At 43.2% G+C, this 24688-nt stretch overlaps 2 protein-coding genes across 5 annotated transcripts; both read right to left on the bottom strand.

Annotated features, from left to right (window-relative positions):
* Nucleotides 1–342: 342 nt before the first annotated feature.
* On the bottom strand, nucleotides 343–10274 carry LOC133114728 (monocarboxylate transporter 6-like). 3 transcript variants are annotated; one of them, XM_061224315.1, is made up of 7 exons: nucleotides 10221–10274; nucleotides 8799–8859; nucleotides 8491–8694; nucleotides 7325–7840; nucleotides 3799–3942; nucleotides 2594–3421; nucleotides 343–2371 (listed from the first exon to the last, which is right to left on the bottom strand). In XM_061224315.1, exons 4-7 carry the CDS (start codon nucleotides 7836–7838, stop codon nucleotides 2118–2120), a joined length of 1740 nt encoding a protein of 579 aa, XP_061080299.1. In that variant the 5' UTR covers nucleotides 7839–7840; nucleotides 8491–8694; nucleotides 8799–8859; nucleotides 10221–10274; the 3' UTR covers nucleotides 343–2117. The 3 variants fall into 3 exon arrangements, with proteins under 3 accessions (XP_061080299.1, XP_061080300.1, XP_061080301.1); XM_061224316.1 differs by lacking the exon at nucleotides 10221–10274 and having other exon boundaries at nucleotides 8799–9068; XM_061224317.1 differs by lacking the exons at nucleotides 8491–8694; nucleotides 8799–8859; nucleotides 10221–10274 and adding an exon at nucleotides 8390–8435.
* Nucleotides 10275–13759: 3485 nt separating this feature from the next.
* LOC133114836 (BTB/POZ domain-containing protein KCTD5-like) lies at nucleotides 13760–23541 on the bottom strand. Of its 2 annotated transcripts, none has more exons than XM_061224508.1 (6): nucleotides 22936–23541; nucleotides 21935–22043; nucleotides 20231–20322; nucleotides 20040–20135; nucleotides 19617–19742; nucleotides 13760–18486 (listed from the first exon to the last, which is right to left on the bottom strand). In XM_061224508.1, the coding sequence occupies exons 1-6, from the start codon at nucleotides 23245–23247 to the stop codon at nucleotides 18454–18456; spliced, it is 768 nt and encodes a 255-aa protein (XP_061080492.1). In that variant the 5' UTR covers nucleotides 23248–23541; the 3' UTR covers nucleotides 13760–18453. The 2 variants fall into 2 exon arrangements, with proteins under 2 accessions (XP_061080492.1, XP_061080493.1); XM_061224509.1 differs by having other exon boundaries at nucleotides 13760–18483.
* Between the last annotated feature and the right edge of the window lie 1147 nt (nucleotides 23542–24688).

Raw genomic sequence — 24688 nt, 5'->3', positions numbered from 1 at the left:
TCTGGGTCATTTTCAAAGAGAAGCCGTGTTAACTAACCAGTGACCAAGCCAGATTCCAAGAAAAACGGTCTCTCTAGTCTGTATACGTAATCGCCCGATATCTGATTGGCTGAACAGTCCCTTGCATTGCTACCCACTTTGATTCTTCAGGATGTCACTGCAATGGAGCGCTGAATCCTTAATTGCCCTGCTGGTTTAATAAAAAGATACAAAAGTAACAGATTTTCCCTTTTTTATTTGTAGCTTAAATATATTGGGAAAACAAGAAAAGCCATTTGAAAATGATTCAAGAGGAACATAATCTCTCACTTCTCTTTATGAGGATAGGTTCTCTTTGCCCAAGCTAAATTAAATATTTTTATTCTGCTTCACCTGGAAACATTTTGGCACAAGCTGAACCCTGTAACTATTTGGCATGCAGTTGGCATTGGGATGCAGTCCCAATGCAGAAAACGGTGATATTCTAAAAGAGTGGAATTATTACTGTGATCTGCAGAGATATTTTTAGGAATGTTCCTGTGTGTGTGTGCATGTGTTAGAGAAAGAGATGGAGACATGTATTGTTTTTATTGATAAAATGTACTGTTTTAGGCTAAATTAAAAACTGAAATGTAACTGAAATCACAACTTTAATCCAAACTATTCTCATGAATAAATCTTATACAAATCAACTTGTTTTATATTCCAGTGTAATAAAATTCACTAATAAAATACATTTTAAATACTCACTTCATCCTATCACTTCTGCATAAAAAAAATAAAATAAAATAAGGCTTGTCTGTCCAAACCACATGGCATTCATAATGTGTGGCTCCTTAGATCACAATCTCTTTACAGGATTGCTAGCATGGTGCTAAAACAAGTGCTAACAGTGCTAATGTACTTTAACAGTAAGTGTTAAAACAGCGCAGCAGTGACAATGAAACCTCAAAACATTGCACAATCATTCTGGAGGCACAAAGGAAATCCGTTAAGGATACTAAAATCCATACAACCCTTTAACTCTTGAGACGTATTATGAGCATTTACTGAGAAACACAATAACCTTTTTTTAAATGTAAAGTATGTTTGACTCAGCGCCTTTCAAAATGCTGACACAGCTCTCCTAATACTGACCGTGGCAATATTGCACCCTGCAAAACTATTCACACCCCTGATGAAAATGAACAAAAAGACTATAAAATACATGAGACCTGGGTTTTATTCAAATACTTTTCTGTGTTTTATTGATGTTGCCGGGTGCATTTGAGCCAGCAAGAAGGTGCAGATGGGCAGGGTTTGCAGTTTTGGGATGATTTCATTTGTTACAATATACCAGGCAAGCTTATTCAAATGCAGAAAAGTATGTGAATCAAAACATATATTTACACATTTACACATTTATACACATTTGAACCCAGGTCTGGCATACATTATAGCTTGTTACCTGTATACACCTTTTTTAGTGATCTTTATCAAGGGCATGAATAACTTTGGAGTGAACAAATTAGTTTTTTAAGGTAATATATAAACAAACGAACAGATGCCATTCAACATCACTGCAGCATATTCAGGCTGACAGAATAAGGTCAATGGCTCTGGCCCTCACTGAAGCCTTCATATTCTCGAAAAGCCTGTCTGGGCGGTAGATCAGTTACATGTACATCTCATTTTTTTATTTACAGTGCAGTCTATCTGTTTTTTGACAGTTGGTACAATTTCTGTTCATTTGGCTCTGTAGTCCAGCACATTGGATTTGAAATGAAACAATAAATGTAAAGTTAAAGTGCAGACCGCCCCCTTTGATTTGAGGGTGTTGTCATGGAGGAATCACATCCCTTTTTATACATAGTCCTCCCAATTTTATGGGACCAAAAGTAACTGTACGGCTGGCTTCTCACTTGCTTCTGAATAGACAGGTGCATTCAATTGCTTTCTGAGAGCAGGTATAAGAAAACTTTCAGTATCTAGTCTTCAACTGTCCAAACACATAAGGACTGCACTGTATGTGTGTGTGTAAATATTATGTGAATTTCTTTAATGTGTATATGTGGTGTCTATGTGTGACAACACATTTTATTTCATGTGCCAGCATGCCAGCCTGGAAGCTAATAGGTTGACCAGACTCCCAGGGTGGCTCACACACTGGTGACATACATGAACTCCTCCCTCTCCAGATGAACTCCTCCCCCAGTTGGCATGCTGCAGTCCTGGCAGCCCAGTGAGGGTGCAGAACTTGGCCTGGAAGGTGGAGAAGCCTTTTTCTCCTCCTTGCCTCTCTCTCTGTCCAGCCAAAAGAAGGAGCCCATTAGAAAGAGGGCAGCGGAGGTAACGGAGGCACTGCAGGCGTAGAAGACGTAGGCGTACTGCCCCGTGCCATCCACCAGCATCCCTGCAAGAGAGGGGCCGGTTTGAGAGGACACCCGTCAGGAAAGCCCGGGGATTCGGCCTGCATTCAGACACAGTGCAAACAAGCCTACGGCAGAGACTGTGATAGGCGGACCAGTCACGTCATTGCCGGCAAATGCTCTCACACACACTGACACACACTCACACACGCTCACACACGCTCACACACGCGCACACATGCTCACACACACACACACACACATACCTGCGAGTGGGGGGCCCAGCAGCTGGGTGAGGCTCTCCATGGCACTGAGCAGGCCGAGCGCGGCGGGGAAGCGGCTCATGCCCACGATGTCCATGAGCACGGTGAAGATCAGCGAGCCCACCCCGCTCATGGACAGGCCGAAGACCAGCGCGTAGGCCAGCAGGGCGGGGAAGTTTGCCGCCGCGCCGCACATGCAGTTGCTCAGCCCGTTGGCCAGCAGGGCCAGGCAGAAGGCGTAGGCGTAGGCCCGAGAGCGGCCCTGCAGGCAGGGCAGGCCCAGGAGCAGGCCGGTCAGCGGCCGTGTGAACAGGTTGACGGAGCCCAGCGCGGACAGCAGCATGGCGGCCTGGCCCGGCTCCACCCCGCGTGTGCCGGCGTACGGCACCAGGTACACCAGCGGCACCACAAAGCCCAGCATCATCCAGGCCACGCCCAGCGCGAACGCGCGGTAACGCCGGTCGCTGAGGAAGAGGTCGAAGGCCATGTGCCGCCGCAGGAAGGCCGTCGGGCCGTGGAGGGCGGTCCTCAGCCCCCCCTTCAGGCCCCCCGCGTTCCGCCGCGACGGACGGGAGTCGGGTCGGTCTCCGTGGCCCCCCAGGGGCCTCATGACCGCCCCGCACACGCTGCAGTTCAGCAGGACCCCGCCCAGCACCAGGAAGCTGCCGCGCCAGCCCAGCTGCACCAGCAGGAAGTTGGCGAGAAGCGGCAGGAAGCAGAGCCCCAGGGCAGTGCCTGTGGATGAAATGGCGTTGGCGAAGGCTCGCCGCCGAACAAAGTAGTGCCCCAGGATCGTCACGGCCGGCTGGAAGGAGAAGCAGCACCCGAGCCCTGGAGAGAGGGAGGGAGAGAGGGGGGAGAGAGGGAGCAGGAGGGAGGGAGAGAGGGAGCATGGGGAGGGAGAGAGAGATTCCTTGTTTTTACCCATTCTTTCATCCTTTACTCCTATGAACTATTTTACTTGTCCTTTACTTCTGTGTGACAGCTCTTAATAAGAGATGCAATATCGGTAAACTGAAATTAAACACCAAAATCGTATAAAATTCGAGAGACATTGAATTCAAGGAACATCCTTTGTACTTCCTCACTCCATGGGGATTGTGGTTGCGGACAGGAGGTTCCGGCACTCACTGCAAGTTGCTACAGAGAACACTCGGTATCCACGGCATATCTGGACAGCGCAGCTGAGATGTTGTGCGATCGCTGACCTGTGATAAAGCCGGCGGTGATGTAGAGCTGGGTGATGGTGCGGGCGAAGGAGCCGGCCGCCATCCCCAGGCCGCAGATGACTCCGCCCAGCATCACGGTCGGCCGGCAACCGTAGCGCTCCACCAACAGACTGCACAAGGGCCCTGCGCGATCAAATACGGCTGATTCGGTCACTTTTCTCTGAAGCCGTTACACCATTTTCTTCATTAAAATGATACATTTTATTCACTTTTTATTTGATATTACACCTACTGTGCTGCAAACACTCTTTTAGTCCTCTGTAGTGAATGCTCGTCTCACACCGCGCTAATGCAGGGCATGGGGGCTACAGCTGGCTTGTGTTTAACGAGTAACCATGTTCCTTTACTGTATGAGCTGCAGGTGCTAAACTGATGACCGTGGGACATTTTGCATATGCATATAGCTTCAATAGCCACACTGCCAGTTATTCCAGAAATCATGCAGATTTCCACTATTAATTATTACACCTACTGTGCTGCAAACACTCTTTTAGTCCTCTGAAGTGAATGCTCCTCCACACTACTGAGGGACAGGAAGGTATGCAGCAGCGATGCCTCTGAACTCTATTACTGTGCTGCTTTAGAGTGACACTCCACCGCAGTTATGTAAACGGTATGGCAGTAAATGCAAAAGACCCATTTATGGTTTATGGTTGTTAAGCTACAGTAGTTTCAAGCCACTTTTCACACAGAGAAGGGTAAACAAGGACAAGCTAAAGGGTCCCTGAGGCGATGAGGGGGAGAGGATCCGGGGTCAGACGAGGTCTATCTGCAGGGCTTCCTGATAGCCATTTTCTAAATGGCTCAGAACCAACACAGAGGGGAATTCCAGAGGTCAGGCATACCTGAAAGGTGGCCAAGAACAACATGGCTCAGGCACAAGGCAACAGTCAAAGCACTAGCAACAGAGAAACAGAGACCTGCATTTCAGGGATATTCTGTTGTCATGTACTTCTGTTGTTGCTTTTTATTTATATAAATATACTTTCAAAGCAACTTTGTCTCAGGCCCACAGATGCCTGCAGGTGAATGAGAAGTTCAAAATACACAGGCAGCCTCCGGGCTGTCCTTTAAGTGCAGTATGACATTGAGAATGCTGGGAGAGCTTTCGTTCAGTCTCACACCGCGCTAATGCAGGGCATGGGGGCTACAGCGGGCTTGTGTTTAACGAGTAACCATGTTCCTTTACTGTATGAGCTGCAGGTGCTAAACTGATGACCGTGGGACATTTTGCATATGCATATAGCTTCAATAGCCACACTGCCAGTTATTCCAGAAATCATGCAGATTTCCACTATTAAGTTCCACTATAAACAACCACATCTGTGCCACACAGCATGATATTTGTAAAATGCATTTCACTGGTTTTTAGACAAAGTCATTCATAAACATTAACTCATTTATTGGTGGTTATTCCCTGGAGCTGCACCTCAGAAAAAGCGGTGAAAGGCAACTGCTGGCTCATACATAATCTCACAACCTGCACACATTCTCCCACAGGTTACATGCAGTACAGTAGTGTTCATAAAGTCTTATCTTGTGTTATCTGAAAAGCAAACAATGAGCTACAACCCTCTCCGTGATGCTCCTCCCACACCAAAGTCCGCCTTCTACAGTCACTTCTCTGCAGCTGTGGTTGTGGCTTTGCACGTCAATATTGAGTGTGTACAAGCTGGTGAGTGTGTGCGTAAAGCCACTAACTTGAACATTTCATTTTGACCTTTGAAGACCAACTGTCACTAGAATCCTTCCCCACTCCAGAACCCTCCTGGTTTACAATCAGATAACTGAAGTCATGGCTGAATATTCTGCATTCAGTTATTATTATGATGAGCTCCACCACCAGGCTTTTGGGGGGCAAAATTCTGAACATCTTTCTGAAATCAGTAAATAACATGATGTACTCACATTATATATATATATACGTGTGTGTGTGTGTATTTAAATTCATGGACATGCTGTATATTAAGGGCCCGATTGTACTAAGCCTTTTGCTATGACTTTCAGGCACACATGTGATGCATTCTGCCCAGGAAACATGTGTTGTATGTATCAAACTAGCACACGGGACTGAAACCACAGTATGTGTGTGATCTAGGCGAGTCATCACGAGCTGTGCTTCTCTCCTTAATGCATATGCATTTAAGGGTGGATCACACAAATAAAGGGTGGAGATATTATAAGTGTGGCCGATTACGTATTCCGTTGAATTTAGTAAAGTTCACAAAATTAAAGAGGGTTGATTTGTGCACGTAATTTATCCACCTCTAAAAAGCAGGTGTCTCTAAATAGCAGGTGTAATCTGTGGCGCAAGCCAGACAGAAACACAGGCTCAGAATCATGAAATATGTTAAAATAATCTTTGCAACCAAAATCACACGATTTAAACTCATCAAGAAATCATAAAAAAGATTATTCATATGAAATATTAATTCATGATTTCAGCCAAACAATAATTAAGGCTGGGTGTTTGTCACGGAACAATTTATTAAATTAATCAACATGCGAAGCTGTGGTAAATGACTGAAATAAGTTTGAAATTGTTGCTGCTAGCAACATATATGAGTGGGCTGAAGGCATTGATATGCTGCTGCTTTTAATCACTTTTGTCCAACGTGGAAAGACATGCAGAACATTGTTATTAAATAGGGCATGCTCAACTGGCATTGTTAAAATAATAAAAACAGGGTTTGTTTGTATTAGTTATCCTCCAAAATAATCATGGAAAATAAACGGGGAAAGACTTCTATGACAAACAACCAGCCATACAAACAATTGCGCTTCTGGGAGAAATAAAATATGTCATGGAACCTCCGACATTAGCCGGGACCGCTGGAATATGTACGCGTACATACACTTTTACGTGGCAGCCAGTACAAGGAATACACCACATGCAGTGAAGATATTCAAAGCATCAAACACGTTTTAACTGTGCTGTCTAAGATGTGTTTTTTTGTTTGTTTGTTTGTTAAAAAAAAAAAAAAAAGGCCCTTGTCCTTCTCTTTGTTGTACAGGTAGCAGTTGAAATTGTACTTCCCTCTAGGGTCTTTCAGCGAACTTATCCCTGGTTATGGGTATGCACTTTGTTGTACGTCGCTCTGGATAAGAGCGTCTGCCAAATGCCAATAATGTAATGTAATGTAATGTGCCTCTTTAGCAAAATGCGCTTCGGAGGCAGACCCTGATTGTGTAATGAGCTGCAGCCTTCGTAAATAAGACCTTTATTTCAGGCAGACTGCAACCGCACCAACATACGCTCATCAGGCTGCATTTCTCCCTGCGAGTTTCATGTACGTAAATCTGGCCGTAAGTACTTTTGCCTACACTGTATATATCCATAGTTATTGTAAACTCCATAAAAGTTTCATTGTTAACGTTGTGAATGTTTATATTTGTAAGCGGTTTATATCACCGTTCAGTAATAAAGAGAAAAAACCCCACAAAACAAGGCAAAACAATGTATTCACTCATTGCATAATGCATAAATGAAAATGAGGCCCCCTACCTCCACCATGCTGTACTGCGACCATGATGGAAGGCACCCAGGACGTTTCCGTGTTGCTGGCATGGAACTCTTTCTGCAGGTCTCTGTAAAAGACGCCGATGCAGGTGGGTAAAGGCAGTGCAAGGCCGAGCACCACGATGGAGGCGACCAGCACCGCCCAGCCCCATCCCCCATCTGGCGCCCCCTGCAGGTCGTCGCCATCCTTCGTCTTGCCTGAGGCACTCTTTAGTGCCAGCGGAGAGCGCTGCTGCACCTCGCGTTTCTCCCACTCCTCCGGGTCACAGTCCAGGGTTTCCCATGCACCATCCCGGTCCCCCTCTCCTGCCCCGCATGCATGCTGGGCGGTCCTGCTTCCTGGCCCGGATCCCTGGGTCATGATGTCACCAACCAGACCGTAGGGGGCGCTGTGACTGTCACGCTCCCTCATTCCTTGGGCTGGGGACGGGCCACTTGTCGCTCCTTCTCCGCGGATCCCCCCCGCCCGGCTATCGTGTTGCTGGGCATCCAGGGCCATGTCTGGATGTCAAAGTGGACCGTTAATCACGCGGTTCAGGGGAGCATATTTGCTCTCCCCACCGCCCACATTCACAGGCCCCAGTTCTGAGCTCCACTGAGCTGTATATCGTTATATGTGTGGATATGTGGTGTATATCTGCATCAGCGGTTCTCAAGCTTTCTAGGGTGACAGAGCACTTTGAGGGATTCCGCTTTTTCTTACCCATCTCTCATTAAATCATTCTCACATACAGTATCCTCCATAATGTTTGGGACAGATACTTTTTTTCTTGATTTGGCTCTCCACTGCTCAATTTCAGATTTGCAATCAAACAATTGATATCAAAGTGCAGATTCTCAGCTTATATTAAACATTTATAAGTTTCACCATATAGAAATGACATCACTGTTTATACATGTTATGCCATTTGTTTGCACATACACATACACACGAAAAGAGAATGTTTTTCAGTTATGTCGTAAAAGAAAAAGGTCACACAATTAATTCATTTTACACACTAACTGTAGGCTACTGTAAACACAGCTCACAAAAATGAATAGCAACTTTACCTCTTGGGAAACTTTGCTGTGTGATCGAGAGAAGCAAATGTTTGGAGTACTCTCAGTCCAAAGATAAGTTAATTTGAGAAGATGCCATATATTTACTGTACCTGCAGCGATTGAACTTTGGCCATTTCCAAAGACAAGTTCCGACTTGTAGGCCTATGTCATGCTGAAAATGCAGCTGCATTAGCCATCAGACCACCCAGCTTAAACATTGAACTTCACCGGCTCCATGGCAGAAGAGTTGGAGGGGACCCTTTTTCTCACGGGCCCCTGGGCATGTGTCCAGTGTGCCCGTGCATGAATCTGTCCTGTGTACAGTGCAGGGTATTCAGGGCAAGTAATGAATACAGTGATTTGACTGCCATTAATATGGAATATTATACAATTTTTTCACACCCCATTGCAACCTTACCTCAGAACCTCTCATGACCGGGTCTCGACTCACAGTTTGGGAGCCATGGTCTCTGGATAATCTGGTTGGGGTACACAAACACATTAACATATACAAAGCGGACAGCATGGGATGACGCCTGCAGACAAGCAGCTAAAGTTTCAGAGACAGGCAAGATCTAAGAACAGAAAAGGGAAACTTGTGTATCTAAATAGGCAACATATTTAGCCAACAACACTTATCACACCTAAAGGGTTTCGAAATTTAACTGTATGCAGACAGACGTGTTTACGTTCATAAAGTATCATTGTTAGGCCGAATATTTTTTTCTAAAATTATGCAAAAAACGTACAGTATATGGCACGTCTGAATTATAAAGCGCAACAGGTTTGACTATCAATTTTAAAACCGCTGTAACCAGAAGAGACTAGGTTTCATTCAACAACTCGCCAATAGAGAAACGTAGCATCCACACACCATCAACAGTATCATGTATTGTGTAAAGATTCCGAATCCATGAGCTCAATTAACATATTCCCAATCATTTACAAAACGATATTTCACAGTTGTCTATTGTTCTTCAGTGCGGTCACGCGCGTTATTAGCTCGAACCCCAGTATTCGCCAATTGCATACGCATTCACGTTTACCTCACTTTCGCATATAGGCAACACCAAATCACTGTCCCATCAAATAGGCTACATAATTTGTGGGCAGCGATTAAACTTCCCCCAAAATTTCAACTTTCACCAACGCAATGCGCAACGCAGAACCCGGTTGTAGCAGTCTGAAACATGCACCGCCACAAATAATTTGTTTGAATTTTCTTAAATAAAAAAAAAAATTATTATAATCCTTCTGCCCTTGCATTCTCATTATCAGCCTAACTTTGTAATTAAATGTACAAATCCCTTTCCGTTATGTGCGGTAATTATTCCATACGTCGGTGATTATTCCATCCTCAATTCAGAAAGTCCATTTCATTTAATTGTATCCATGGGAACTGTTCCACAGGCCCACACATGCGCGCGCAACGGGGAACTCGAGTGCAATAAATCTAGACTAGTTTGAACCAAAGAGAAATCAGCAACAACTATATCACTGGTAACACATGGTGCGAAGCATTACTAGCAAGCGCAGTGATTAGTATAGATAGCAGTAGAACTACAAGTCGTCGTATTGTGGTCGTTGCACATTTATTTGCTGTTGTGTAGAGATGTACATACCCCGTTTTCCTCTATTCCAATGATACCGCCTTTTAAATGTCCTGCGCGACCGTGCGTACGCTCTCACTAAAGAGCTCTATTCAAGCCACAGCTGCACTTGACTTCGCTGCGCACAAGTAGCCCATGCGTAACTTTGAGTAACCTGCACTGTTATACCCCAGCCTTCGAATGCAATGCTAAGGAGTCTTGTTTTTGAAAAGCCACCGTGAAATACTTACACTGCCCCACAGACGAGACAGCATTCGCGTGTGCACTACTGTGCGCGAAGGGATGGACCAAAGAACCGGTGACTCGAGGGGTCAGAAACAGATGAGATACAAAGAGATGGGGATGCTTGACCTCCTGAAAGTGGCAGAGTACATCTGTATGGAAGGGTGGCACAAAGATAGCCCTTACTGAGCACAAAAACAAAAGAAAAGCAAGCATCTGGAGTGTGCCAAATGTCATTGGAATTATGACTGGAAGTGAGTGCTATGGTCAGATGAGAAAAAAAAGGCTTTGGCCATACAAACACCACATATCAGCATCACAGTCTCCAAATTTAATTCCCATTTAATCCCATTAAAAACATGTGATCTGAATGGAAGTGGGGGGTCCATAAGTCCAAGAACAGCAATGATTGTGAAAGTTTCTGTAAAGTTTCCATATCTCCATGAAATCCCTCATAATGTGTTATCTAACCTAATCACAAATTATAGGAAAGGACTCTTGGCAGTCATCTTTGCCAGGGGCATTTTCATTGAATAGAATTATTAAACCTGGGGTGCCAATAATTGTGCCAATTAATTTTGTTTCAAAAAATTTAAGATAATATTAATAAAGCACACTACTTTAGCCATGTTGGAAAATAAAGCTTATGTCAAGAACTATTATTTTGTGACTATGTATTATTTTGGAACTATGTATAACCACTATGCATAAACAATTTCTACATGGTGTTGAATTGTGTATGCTGTCTGCAAAATGCTTTCTCAACCTAACCTCGTCAAGGTGGCACAGTACCTCCAATTGTCAGAAAAAAGTCGTAAAAAAGGTCGTAAAAGGTATATTTCCCAAAATGTTGGTGTATTCCTTTAAGAATGTAATTTATAAAAATAAAAAAAAACATTTAATTAACAGTCTGAAATTGTGGAGTACAGTGGCAAATAAATAGATAATGGGTCTTTGTCCAAAATGGAGGACACTGTAGATATACACTCACTGAGCACTTTAGTAGGAACATTTTCCTTTATTACACCTACTTATTCATGCGACTATCTAATCAGCCAATTGTGTGGCAGCAGTGCAATGATAGATACAGGTCAGGAGCTTCAGTTAATGTTCACACCAACCATCAGAATGGGGGAAAAAATGTGATCCAAGTGACTTTGACTGTGGAATGATTATTAGTGGCAGACAGAGTGGTTTGAGTATCTCAGAAACTGCTGATCTCCTGGGATTTTAATGCACAATTGTCTCTAGAGTTTGCAAAGAATGGTGCAAAAAAACACAAAAGAATCCAGTGAGCAGCACTTCTGGAGACAGAAACGCCTTGTTTATGAAATAAGATTTTATTAATAATTAGAGACGTCAGAGGAGAATGGCCAGACTGGTCAAAACTGACAGGAAGGTGACAGTAACGCAAATAACCACATATTACAACAGTTGAAGTATGCAGAAGAGCATCTCTGAACACACAACACATCATAGCTCTAAGTTGATAGCCTACAGCAGAAGTCTAAACAATATGTCTAATAAATACCTAATAAAGTGCTCACTGAGTATGTATGTATATATACAGTGGATAGAAAATGAATACACCCCCTTCAATATTTTTAGGTCTTGTTGTGTCAAGGAATGTAAATTTAATGGATTAAAATGGGACTTGTTTTTCCCTAACCCAAAGAACACAACATACCATAGGAATGCAGTGAAATTATTTTAATTTGAAAAAAAAGAGTGCATGGACAAAACTGAAATTTCCTAATTTTTTAAGTATACACCCCCCTGAGTCAATACTTGGTGGAAACGCCTTTGGCAGCAATTACAGCTACCAGTCTTTTTGGGTAGCTCTGCACAAGGTTGGCGCACCTGGAATTGGAGATCTTCCCCCACTCCTCTTTGCAGAACTGTTCAAGCTGGGAGAGGTTTGTTGGTTTGCTCTGATGGACAGCAACCTTAAAGTCATTCCACAAGTTTTCAATTGGATTTAGGTCAGGGCTTTGGCTTGGCCATTCCAGGACATCCATCTTGTTCTTTACAAGCCACTCAGTGGTAGCTTTGGCCTTGTGCTTTGGGTCATTGTCGTGCTGGAATATGAATTTTGGACCCATTCTCAGTCTCCTTGCAGACTTCTTCAGGTTCTTCTCCAGAATATCCCTGTATTTGGCCCCACCCATCCTCCCTTCAATGTTGACAAGTTCCCCAGTCCCTTTAGATGAGAACTATCTCCATAACATTATGCTGCCACCACCATGCTTCACAGTTGGGATGGTGTTTTTTTGGTGATGAGCGGTGTTGGGTTTGCGCCAAACATAGTGTTTGGCATTCATGCCAAAAAGTTCTATTTTGGTTTCATCAGACCACAAAACGTTCTGCCAGTTTGTTGCAGGTTCCCCAAGATGTTCCTTTGCAAATTTCAAGCGGGCCTCCTGGTGGACCTTTTTGAGAAATGGCTTTTTTCTTGCCACCCTTCCATACAGGCCAGATGTGTGCAATATCTTTGATATAGTTGTATGAAGCACAAGTTTCCCTCTGTTGCCCATAAAATCCTGGAGCTCTGTCAATGTTGCCATTGGATTCTTGGTAGGCTCTCAGACCAGTTGTCTTTTCTCCCGGCCATCCAGTTTAGATGGACGCCCTGATTTTGGCAGACAGTGAGTGGTGCCATGCACTTTCCATTTCTTAATTATGGTCTGAACAGTGCTCCAAGGTATCTTCAAAGCCTTAGAAATCTTCTTATATCCCTCACCTGATGTGTACCTTTCCACAACTTTGGCACGGACTTCTTTTGCGAGATCTTTGGAGCCCATGCTTCTGCCTTTCAGTGAGACTTCTCTTGCATACTAAGGGACCATGGTAAACAGCTGTTTTTGTTCATGTCATCAAGTTAATTGCTGTGATTTCACACAGGTGTGGGGCAATTAGCTATAGTTTGGTGTGGTGACAAAGACAGTAAATAAAATCCAATCTTTACTATGCATAGGGTCCAAGTTACATGCAAAAACAAGGACAGAGGTTTCTCTCCTTTGTCTGGATATATGTATGCGTGGAGTGCAACTAATGTACGCCCCTTTTGATTAAACATTCCCAATGATCAATATTCAAAGACAATTCCCCACTCTTCTCCTTACTGCAGATTGTTTATTCATATCTCCCCCCTTCAAGGTACTGTTTTGTCTTGAAGGCAATTTGCCATTTCCTGAGATAGTTTATGGGATGACTCAGTAAAGGGGGTGGATACCTATCAAACCAATTTATAGCAATTGTTCATTTTTAATTAATGTTAAAACAATTTTTTAATTGGTTTATCACTTTGAAAAGGTCAAGTACAGTATGTAGATTTGTAGAAAAAACACATAGATTAATTGCACTTTAATTACAGGCTATATGTCAAGTAAATCTGAAAAAATGTTCAGGGGGTGTATTCATTTTCTATCCACTGTATGTGTGTGTATATTATATATATATATATATATATATATATATATATATATATATATATATATATATATGCATATGCATATGCATATCTTGTAAATTAACATATCTCCAAATCTCACAAGGAAGCAAGGACAATTTATTTTAAACACAGCATCACATTTTAATATAAAATGTACATTTTTTAAATAATTACATTAAATATGTTACAAAACTGCTACTCTGTTAGATATACAGTGGGCTCCAGAATTATTGGCACCCCTTAATGGCAATGCATAAAAATACAAAAAAAGAATAAACAATAAGATTTCTGAGAAACTCAAAATGCTGAAAATGTGATCATTAAAACTGCCCCAAAACATCACTGACCCACCACCAAATTTCACCATGGGTATGATTCGCATCTCTGCTTCGACACCAAATATACCCATGTTATATGTGACTAAAAAAAACTGAATGTTTTGGTCAGATATAGCATCGGCATGTTTGGAATTGAGTCAGAGATGCATAAAAGGACCTGCAGGGGCACTGGTTAAAATCAATGGTATAATGGACTCCACCAAGTATCGGGCAATTTTGTCTGACTATCTGGTTGCCTCTACCACAAGGCCGAGACTTGGCTGTACGTGGACTTTCCAGCAAGGCAATGACCCAAAGCATACCTCAAAATCCACACAGAAGTGGTTCTGTGACAACAACCTCTATGTCTTCTGTCTCAGGCTCCAGACCTCAATCCAATAGAAAGCCGGTGGGCTGGAACTGAAGAGGGCAGTTAATAAGCACAAATCAAAGAATGTGAAGGATCTTGCGAGGATATGCATAGAGGAATTGTCGAAATTCCCACCAAATGTGTTCCTTAACCCTGGCAAGCATGACAGGAAAAGACTCATGCTGTTATACTTGCCAGAGGAGGATGCACTGAATAAAAACCAGGAGTGCCAATAATTATGGAACCTTGATTTTGGTGAAATCTATTTTTTATTCAATAAATGTTTGATTTTAGTTGGTTCCCTTGAAACATGAATAAAGTACAGTATTTTTCTAAAGTTCTGCATTTAGAGTGCATCACAGTAATCATATTGTTAATTTTTGTACATTTCTGTCAGTATTTTTGGTGCATTGCTTGTCGGAGGTGCCAATAATTCTGGAGCCCAGTGTAAGTAAAAAAAGAACAGAAAAACAAGAAGGGTGTTCCAAACAGATATCTCAGTCCCATAACACTGAGTCAAACTGCCACTGACAAGCAGCTTTTTCTGAAAAATCAAGGCTGTGCAGATTTGCTGATCTGTATAGTACATGGATAGGCTGATGTGATAGCACTCAGTGAATAGGAAGAGCCAACCAGGTGATTTAAAGATCACTGAATGACTCCAGTGGCCACAAAACACTGACTTTAGAACATAACACAAGCCCCCCGAACAAAAAACATGATTAAATATATATAACACTCCAAACAATTCCATTCCAGACAGGTTAAGAGTTTTTAGCAAGCATTTGGGTGCGTGTGAATGAACATGAATCCCATGTATAGGTCTGCAGGCTAAGCATGCAGGAGCTAATCGCTCTTCCAAAGTGATAGCAGAACAAGAGGGATTGTTGTCCATTGGCTCATGGTCAGTGTCACATAAACTTGGCCAGTCAAAATGCTTCCAGGTCAACTGTAACCTGGGCAGCATCAAAACATTATTATTTTTTTTTAACTTTGCTGATGGATGCCGAGGTCCAGCACTGGACGTGAGCGAAATGAGCCAATACCCAGACTACAACTCCCTTCAGCCACAGCCAACTAATGAAGGCAGCACAGGACTGCCCACTGATTATAGGGACTACAATCTTAAGCACCTCCTGTGCGAATAAACACAACTAGGACAAAATGTGGGCTTCAGCGCATCTCACCTTCCATGGGTGAAACATAATGCGAAGTCACTTGGGCAAATGTAAGGAGCACCACCTTATACAGGAAAAAGGCAATCATAAGATGCAAACACCAGTTTCCTCAGTAAGACAATAAACATAAAAACTAAATGAACATAAAATGAGAACTGCACATCATGCTTTTCCACAAGGAGAAAAAAGTGGGAAAATGTAAATACAATAAGCATCCCCTCGATAGAAACATGACATTAAGGACGACCAACATAGGGAGCAATGTTCCAACTGTAGTTATGAAATCTTGGGTGATAAGTCACACCTTAAACACAGAGGAATGACTGGGTTTAAGCATTACTCCAGCATGCTGGGGCTCACAGTGGTCACACAGATATGACCAGGTCCAGAAATGAGGCTAGGGTATGACCAGGTTCAAAGAAGAGACATGGGTATGAGGGTCAGGTTAGGGCTGGGTGATATGGCCTAAAATTTATAATCACCACACATTATCAGTAAAGATATAAATCACAATATATGCTTTTTTTCCCCACACCTAATTTCAATAGAAGATGCCTTAATAAGAGTACAAGGCTCAGGGCTAACGGTTCCCTTGAGTTAAGCTGAGAGGACCTAGAGCTCAGCATAATTGCTTTCCCCCTCAGAAAGTTTCCGGACCAACATTTTTCCACTGACGCTGTGTAGCCATCAAAATCCATTCTCTACCGATACAGACACTATAACCAAATCCATATTGTGGCCGATATTTCTATAATTATATCATTGTTATTTTGCCCCTAGGTGAGGTTCACCGGTGAACCTGGTCTCACCTATATCTCTTTTTCGAATCCAGCACGGGAATGATAAGGCTCAAAAGTAAGATGCATACAGGCAAGACCAGGTTTCACACAAATATGACCAGGTCCAGATACGAGGCATGGGTATGACCAGGTTCACAGGTGAGACCCAGCTATGACCAGGTTCAGTGACAGGGTTTACTTGAGGTAAAGTGGCAGAGCTGGAAGAGTGAGGGCTGGCTCCACAGCGAGGGGGAGAGGGTGGGAACAGTGACAAGTCGCTATGGAGATGCAAAAGGTCAGACAAAAAGCTGCAGGGCAGGAAAAAGGTCAAAGTTGCAGAGCCCAAAATAACCACACAGCACTCGAGTACGGTGACAAACCTGACAGCTCCGTGCATTGCTCTGAACCCCGCACTAAAACTCTCAGGCAGGCAGCCTAACTGCTCCTCAGATGTTTCGATATTCCAAGATCCAACTTCAAAAAGGTAGCTTTTAGGTTTCGAATGGCAATTTCTCTGGACTGTATTAATGTACAGCAACGATCAGCTATTAATGTTTTTTTTCATGCAGTCCCATTGAATTTACTCACAAACTGACTCTTTGGTCCTGGTTTCTCCAAATCGGCCAATCAAGAAATGCCTTGTACAAATGGCCACTGAGATCCACAGTAGTTTACATAGCACTTGCCCTGTTCCCTGGCAACATGGGACTTATAATAGATAGATATAAAGAGTAAATGCAATATCTGTGGTCATAATTTTTCAATGTAATACACACCACAGGATGCAGCATGCAAGACAGGCCACTAGAGTATGGGGCAGCTGCAGTCTCACGGAAAACTTGAGACATGGAATGTGAGACCAGAGTCATGAATGTTGTAAATCACTGACTTGCACAGACCTACGTGACGACTGTAACTGCAGCACAGTGCTGCTACTGGTTCAAAGTGGAGGTTCGATAACAACCGCATCGCTATTGGTCGATAATAGCCGGAAATGATTTTAGGATTATAGCTGAAACCACAGGTCGATAAGGAAGTAACATACATTCGCTAGAGAGGCAACACACTTGACACATCGCAGATGCTGTGACCTTTTTAAATGTGAGCAAAAACATTTTTAAAAAACCTGTAATTCACCAGTCAGACATAAACAAAAACACTAGGTTTTTCCAAGAATATATGCTGCTTTTCTTTACCTTTGTTCTCTAAAACTGAGTTTGGTTATGCGGTTAGGTAGACTCATGGCCTCTGCTTAATAATAAAGTAAGTTCAAATATTCTGCTATACAAATAAAACGTTCTCGTTCGCAAGTTGTTTGGTGTTGTGCTCATCTACTTCGTCGGAGAATACAGAAACTTGGTTGCAGTTTGCATTTGCGCTATAATGTAAAACAGGCCGGTATCAGCATGGACCAACACAGCCAGGGAAGTCCTGACATCGGCCCAGAATCTCCATACCATGCATGCCGGAGAGTGCCGGAAAGTTTCTGATGCTCATGAGACTCCACTCCTGACTGCTGAAGACACTATGTATAGACACAAACACACATGTGCACACGGAGTCATTCTCAAACACATTTCATGCCACATTTGCCCCCAACCCGCACCCCACCACCACCAGAGACACAGCTCTGAGCGGAGGCTGGGTGACTCTTATGCACAGACTGCTGCTGACGAACAAGATGATGCAGGTGGCTCGGCTCCAGGTGACGCGGGACGCAAGGCAAACCGTTTTTCGGTGGATAAACAGCCCACAGGACGTCCGCTTCAAAGCTTGTTCCGGCTGACGTAGCGACATGTCTGATCCAGCCAACATCTCTGGAGTCCTTACTATTATTAGTAGTAGCAGTATCAGTGTAAGACTTAGTGCTCGGTTATAATGTTAATGGTATTCAAACATTTCAACATCACAAATGAGACGGCGTTTGGTTGCCACCACCCACATCCCCCATTGCACTCTCCTGTGAGTGTGGTTAACACTGTAAATGTGCACATGGCAATGGCACCCCACCATTTTGTGGGTGCGGGTGCTTTATACTGTACGTGTCCAAGAGGGATGGGAGCAGTGCTTCAAGTGGACCAGGGCATCTGCTCGGAGTGGTGCAACGGGTGACCGTTTCTGGGGGTCCTGGTCCATGTGCCTGGTCTCACATCCGTGACCCTCGCTCCTGGAGGATCTGCTGGGGAAAGCAGCCAAATTAACTGACGGACATGCTTTAACTGACTCTCGAGTTGAGAGGAACAGCTGTATGACTACATTTGGATGTTACCAGCTATGGGGCGTCCCTGTACAGCAGAGACACACTGTGAAATGCTAAGTAAGGAACAAGTCAGACTTTTGGCTTTTACTTTTAGTGTGCTAAAAGACAGAATAACAATATTGTTATTACTTAACAGTTCATATTTATATCCAAAACATGTAGGCCTTCCTGGCTAAAGAAAGGTTGAACTGCTTCATTATATGTCCAGCTGTGAAAATGGATGCCATGTAAAAAGTTGTGCACGCCCCTATGGAAAGAGTATCTACTAAATGGCATTAATGTAGTATATATGCATGCTTGGCCTCCTGGTTGTACCAGCAAGGTGGTGGCACGGACCTTGCTGGAAAGCTCTACTCAAAAGCATCATAATACATGTTAAACAACATTAATGTTCAATAGAAATGTAGAGTAGTATAGTATAAAATACTACCCCAAGATAAATTAAGAGTTTATTGCTTCTGACTTTTATTTTTACAGGGTAGGTGGACTGAGAACACGTGTTGCTAGTGATGATCATCAGTCATGTGTTTGGACTACAATCTCCTTGATTTAGCCAACAGCTGCAATCCTGCATCTGGGGCTGATTGTTTGTTGGTGTTCTTCCCCTTCGGTCACGCTTGATAGATTATTGGCTCCTTTTTAAAAGTGATCCTTTCCAGTCACTGATGTCTTCTACTGTGTTGTACCACGTCGCAATACTGACACCAAGTGGCAGGAGTGTAGAATGCACCTTTTTCAGAAAACTGCCCTACACTGGCACTGTCAGTTTGCCAGGTTTCTGTCCACCACTGCAATACTTCATTCTTTTTTTATTCTTTGAACCTTCAAAGTGTCCCTGAGCAAGACACCTAACTCCCAAATGCCCCTGACGAGCTGGTTGGTGCATGGCAGACAATCGCCGTTGGTGTGTAAGTGTGTGTATGAATGGGTGAATGAGAAGCATCATTTAAAGGCACTTTATAAATTCCAGGCATTTACCATTTACCATTTAGACATCTCAGAGACTTTGGAAGAAGAACAAACCCAAACCATAGACGTCCTGCGCTTACCTTGGCTTTCTCACTGGGTTCGATGACGAGCCCATTGGTGGAGTTGTTCAGCTCCCGGGACACAACGCACAGGAATTCTGCCTGGTCCTCGTTGCCATAGTTATAGGACGAGCCAATGCTGATGAGCTAGGCAGGAGGGAGAATATAAAAATGGGAGGGGCTAACAGCTTGTTGGTGCCTTGCATGACAGCCAATTACCGTTTGTGTATGAATGGGTGAATGAAAAGCATCAATTGTACAGCGCTTTGGATAAAGGCGCTATATAAATGCCTACCATTTACCATTTAACAGAATGCAAACAGACCAGCAAATGTGTGAGGTGTAAGTACATGTGGGAGGAGCCTGTTTGTTTTGACCAATCCGGTTTATATAAAATTCAGTTGCATAGAGCGATAGAGGGAGAGGTCACGATCGGGGTTCTACCTGCTCAAACTTCCAGCCATCGGACATGGTGGAGACCATCTGAGTGAGCTCCTCCTCCTGACACTGGAGCACCCTGTACACATGTTTTACTGGGCCCTGAGGATGTACACACCATTAGTATACACACTCACTGCTATGACTGTATGTTTCACTGGCCCCGGAGGACAAGCGGTGTAATGACACACACAAACCTGTGATGTCCTGTTCTCGTTGTCCCGAATTCTCTCCTTGACCATCCGAACAAGAGTAGCGATGTTGTAGAACTCTGCCTCCTCCAGAACTCCTGCGGGAGACAATCATGACATTCCATTCAGTTACACTCATTTAGCAGACGCTCTTATCCAGAATTACTTCAAATGAAAGAATACACTAGTGTGCCCACTTGACTTATACAAGCAACAGTTCCAGATCTGGAAAACAACATTCCCAGACCACCAAGTGTGTGTGCAATGCAAGCACAAAAACTATGTTAACCCATGCCAACCTAAAACCATAATACACATAGTACATCATACAGCACATAGGCATGACCACACAGGGATGGGATGTCCATATTGGGGCTCAGAGGTCACAGGTTAACAGGAAATGTCATAACATCTTAATCCAAGAACTCGATCAGACTCAGGGCTCATTCCAATTGCTTATTTTTGACCTTGCTTATATATTGCCTAGTTCTTTGCCTGACCCAGAAATCGCATCTTTAAGGAAATTCCAATGTTCCTTCTAGGAGCTAGGAGGCTCCCAAAGACTTATTAGGCAAGAAAACATGAGCGGATCCTTTGTGGAAGTATTTTTTCGGAAAGTGTGACATGTGAATGTTCAACCTGTGGATCCACCTCTCCCCATCTGCAACGTCTGTAACCGACGTGGTTTCGAACTGACATATGAAGGAGCAAGGACATTCCCATCTGCCTAAGTGACATTCTTGATTCCTCAGTCTTCCCCTCCTTTTCTCACTTCCATTTTTTGCCTCCCCCAATGGGTGGAGCTAGGAGCAAGGAAAAGAAGGAGGAGAGAGAAAAAACAAGCGTTTGGAAAGAATGCTCAGTGTACAGGAGACACAAAAGAACACAAACAGCACCTTCAGTGCTACTCCCACATCTCACTGTTCAATAGCACCTGGGTGTGCATGTGGGTATTTTTTACGAATAGCCAAAGGGGTAAATTACAGCTCATTACAGCTTTTTGCAGCAGCAGGTATCATTTTCCATGACAACCTGTTATGCCCAGCGTTCTTCCTGCTACCCCTCGTGGCATGGGGTTGGCGTTTTGCTTTGTGTGTTCTGTCCTATGATTGCAGGGAACGCTTTAAAAAGACCTCTGTGATGGCTGAGAGGGGCTCACTCTGCAGCAAACATCTGGGTTCCACGCAGCCTATATCTCAGTTTGTTACCATAACAATTTCTTTTGTAAATAAATTAATCTGTTTTATAAATCTCATCTTTCATGCTATATATTGTGGTTAGCCAGGCGGCCGGTCGTCACATATGATTCTCTCATGGGGGTCCCTGCTTCAGGTTCCGGAAAAGCCCCAAATATATTACGACCGGCCCCCTGAGAAGTCAAAACATAAAGCACAAAAGAAGAGCTAATTTTGCAAATAAATGTATGTTAAGAAAAAACTAAACTAAAACAAAATATGAGCAGCAAGAGGCCTTTGCAGAGAGTGAGCTTCCTCTGGCCAGCTCCATGCCACGAGGTGCAACAGGAGGATGCAACACAGCCTTCTGCAACAGATCTGTTATTGTTGCAGTCCTGTGTAATGGTTCTGTGATTGTTGCAGTCCTATGTAATGGTTCTGTAATTGTTGCAGTCCTGTGTAATGGTTCTGAAATTGTTGCAGTCCTGTGTAAGGGCGGCCTGTAGCGTAGTGGTTAAGGTACATGACTGGTTACCTTCTTCTGCCAGGTCCTTGTTCATAATCAGCTTTCCATGGCGTAGGTAGTTCAATACAGGACCAAAGTAGGTGGGGTCTCTGTCAATCAGGTAGGCCCCTGTCTCATCCTGCAAGGAAAACAGAGGTCTCAGGACATCAGGGATGAGAACAGCCTGCTTAGCCCCATTCCATCAACCCTACACCTACAACTTCAGCCATCCAGCAATCACAGTCATTCCACTGCAGCCATCCACCAATCCCAGTAATTCAACTGCAGCCAACAACCAATTCCACTCATATGATTCAAGGTCAGGCTTTATGTGTCACTCCTCAGGCTCTTAACCTTATGGCGATGTGAGCCTGACCAGGTTGACACTCAATGATGCAAGATAACTCGCATCAGTCTCACATGAGTGTGTCCTCAATTTTTGTAATAAACCATACAGAAATGAATTCTGATAAATGATATCATATTGGTGGAACTGCAGTTGGGTTCAAGGCAAGTTGCCCACTGACCTATAATGTAACACTGGCGAACACTTTCTTGAGGGGAATAGGTTGCAGGATTTATTCCAAAAACAGTCTGTACCAACCTGCAACATTTGCAGTGTAGCCATTTAGAAATGCATCTTTACAAATGTGTTTGCATGTAGTGTTGCTCTATTGTACATTACAGAGCTGTTTAGTGAGCCAGGTCTCGGTTCAATGTTGGACTGAGTTGCCATGCAATAAAAATATCACATCCCTGAAATTACATGCCAGCACCAAACAAAATCTTAACACTGCGCAAGAACCGAAAGCTTGCAGTAAGGTAAACGTGTGTGACCTCATGTGTCTACCGCAATCAGAGTAGAAAAAAACTGCAGGTTATTTATAATGAATTGTTATTAAGCTGTATGAGACGGTAGCTACTTGCAATCGATAAGATGATTCCGTCAGCCGTATCACTGAAATACTCAGCTAGGCAGCAATGTAAATAAACAACCACCAGGTGAATAAAGACTTTTCAAAAGTTTTCACCTTATCCGAGTCAAGATCTGGATCGTCCTGGCACAAGCGATATAGGAAAGACTTTGGATCTCTACACAGAGTCTGTTTGGTGGTTACGAAATAGGTCCCACCGACATTGAGCCGTATCCATCGAGAGCCTGGCTTCCCCGACTGTTCGGACGGGGAACTTTGGTTGCTCTTTATGGGGAATCCGAACACTGGTCGGGCCGACACCCCGGGACTGCACATGGAGCTCCGCGCTGGAATCATCAAAGTAGGCGAGGCAAGCCGAACAGATCGAGATTCTATCTGCTCTATGGTACTAGTGCCACTTGGCTCCATATGTAGCAGGCTATGCAATATATCCGTGGTTGGGGTTTCTCTCGATGTGTCATAAACAAAATATTACAAGGCTTTTCCGAGGCTATTAATGCTAGATGCCGTGTCTTTTAACACGGGAGATGAAGAACGCAGTGGAAAGCATTAGACCGGATGAAATGACCAGAGCCCAAATATCTTTTCCTTAAATACGGTTGTATTTCAACAAAAACTGGATTTTCTCATACAGCTGACCAGTGATCTGGCTAATGCTAACTGGCTAGGAAAGTAAACATGAGACAGAACTTCCGGGTTGCGGTCAAGTAGATTTCAATTGAGCCTTTTCCACAAATCAAACGTACTTTCGTTGATGATATGTTACTAGTCACTTATGTGATGTTTTCTCAAATAAATTCGCACCCAAGTGGCACTCCTTATTGTAAATTAACGTTAGTCAATAGTATTCAGCAACGATAAACACAGTGAGGTCGGAATTTCTTCCGTGTTACATTTGTGTTGCTGCAAAGATAATTAAAATCATGAATATATCAGCTCTGGGCAAGTTTTCTATCAGAACACAAGATAAACCTCCGAGAATAATGCACGAATAATGCACAAGCATTCGAAATGTGTCATTCATCTGTTCCTAATTCAAAACTGTGTGGTTCAGGCTCCATTGTTGTTGTGGCAGAAAATATCTAATATGTATAAATAAAATATAAAGTCGTTTCCGTATTCCCATAGCTCCCAACGCTCGAATGTTCTTATTTAATTCTGTGGCCTGTGTATAATATTTGGTGTGAATAAGAAGTTTTATCAGTAATTTAGCATGTTTTAATTGGCTTCTCGGCAGCTAAATTGGAAACTTTGATAAAGGAGATCCCATGAATCTCCTCTCTCATCAACTGTTCTCCATCGTCTGCCAGGGTCCCCCCTACTCATATGTGCATACAGGTGCATCCAAAACAAATTAGAATATCGTGAAAAAGTTTTTTTCCCCCCCGTAATTTAATTCAAAAAGTGAAACTTTCATATATTGTAGATTCATTACACATGAAGTTAAATATTTCAAGTTACTGAAAAGAGGACTTTGGACCACTGAGCAACGGTCCAGTTCTTTTTCTCCTTAGCCCGGGTAAGAGGCTTCTGACGTTGTCTCTGGTTCAAGAGTGGCTTGACACTAGGAATGTGGATAGACTTTTCAGGTCTGAATTCTGTATTATAAATCATTTTTTTGATTGGTCTAATGTAATATTCTAATATTTTGAGCTGTATGCCCTAATCATCAAGATTAAAACAAAAAAAAGGTTTGAAATATTTCACTTTATGTGTAATGAATCTAGAATATATAAGTTTCACTTTTTGAATTAAATTACCGAAAAAAATGTAACTTTTCCACAATATTCACATTTTTTAGATGCACCTGTACATCACTCTTCAAGAAGCCCTCTCTGATCCCAGCAAT

This window comes from Conger conger, chromosome 16, assembly GCF_963514075.1.
Source record: "Conger conger chromosome 16, fConCon1.1, whole genome shotgun sequence".
Taxonomy (NCBI): domain Eukaryota; kingdom Metazoa; phylum Chordata; class Actinopteri; order Anguilliformes; family Congridae; genus Conger; species Conger conger.
Note: the sequence above shows the minus strand (reverse complement) of the source record. Positions and strands in the feature narration are given on the sequence as shown.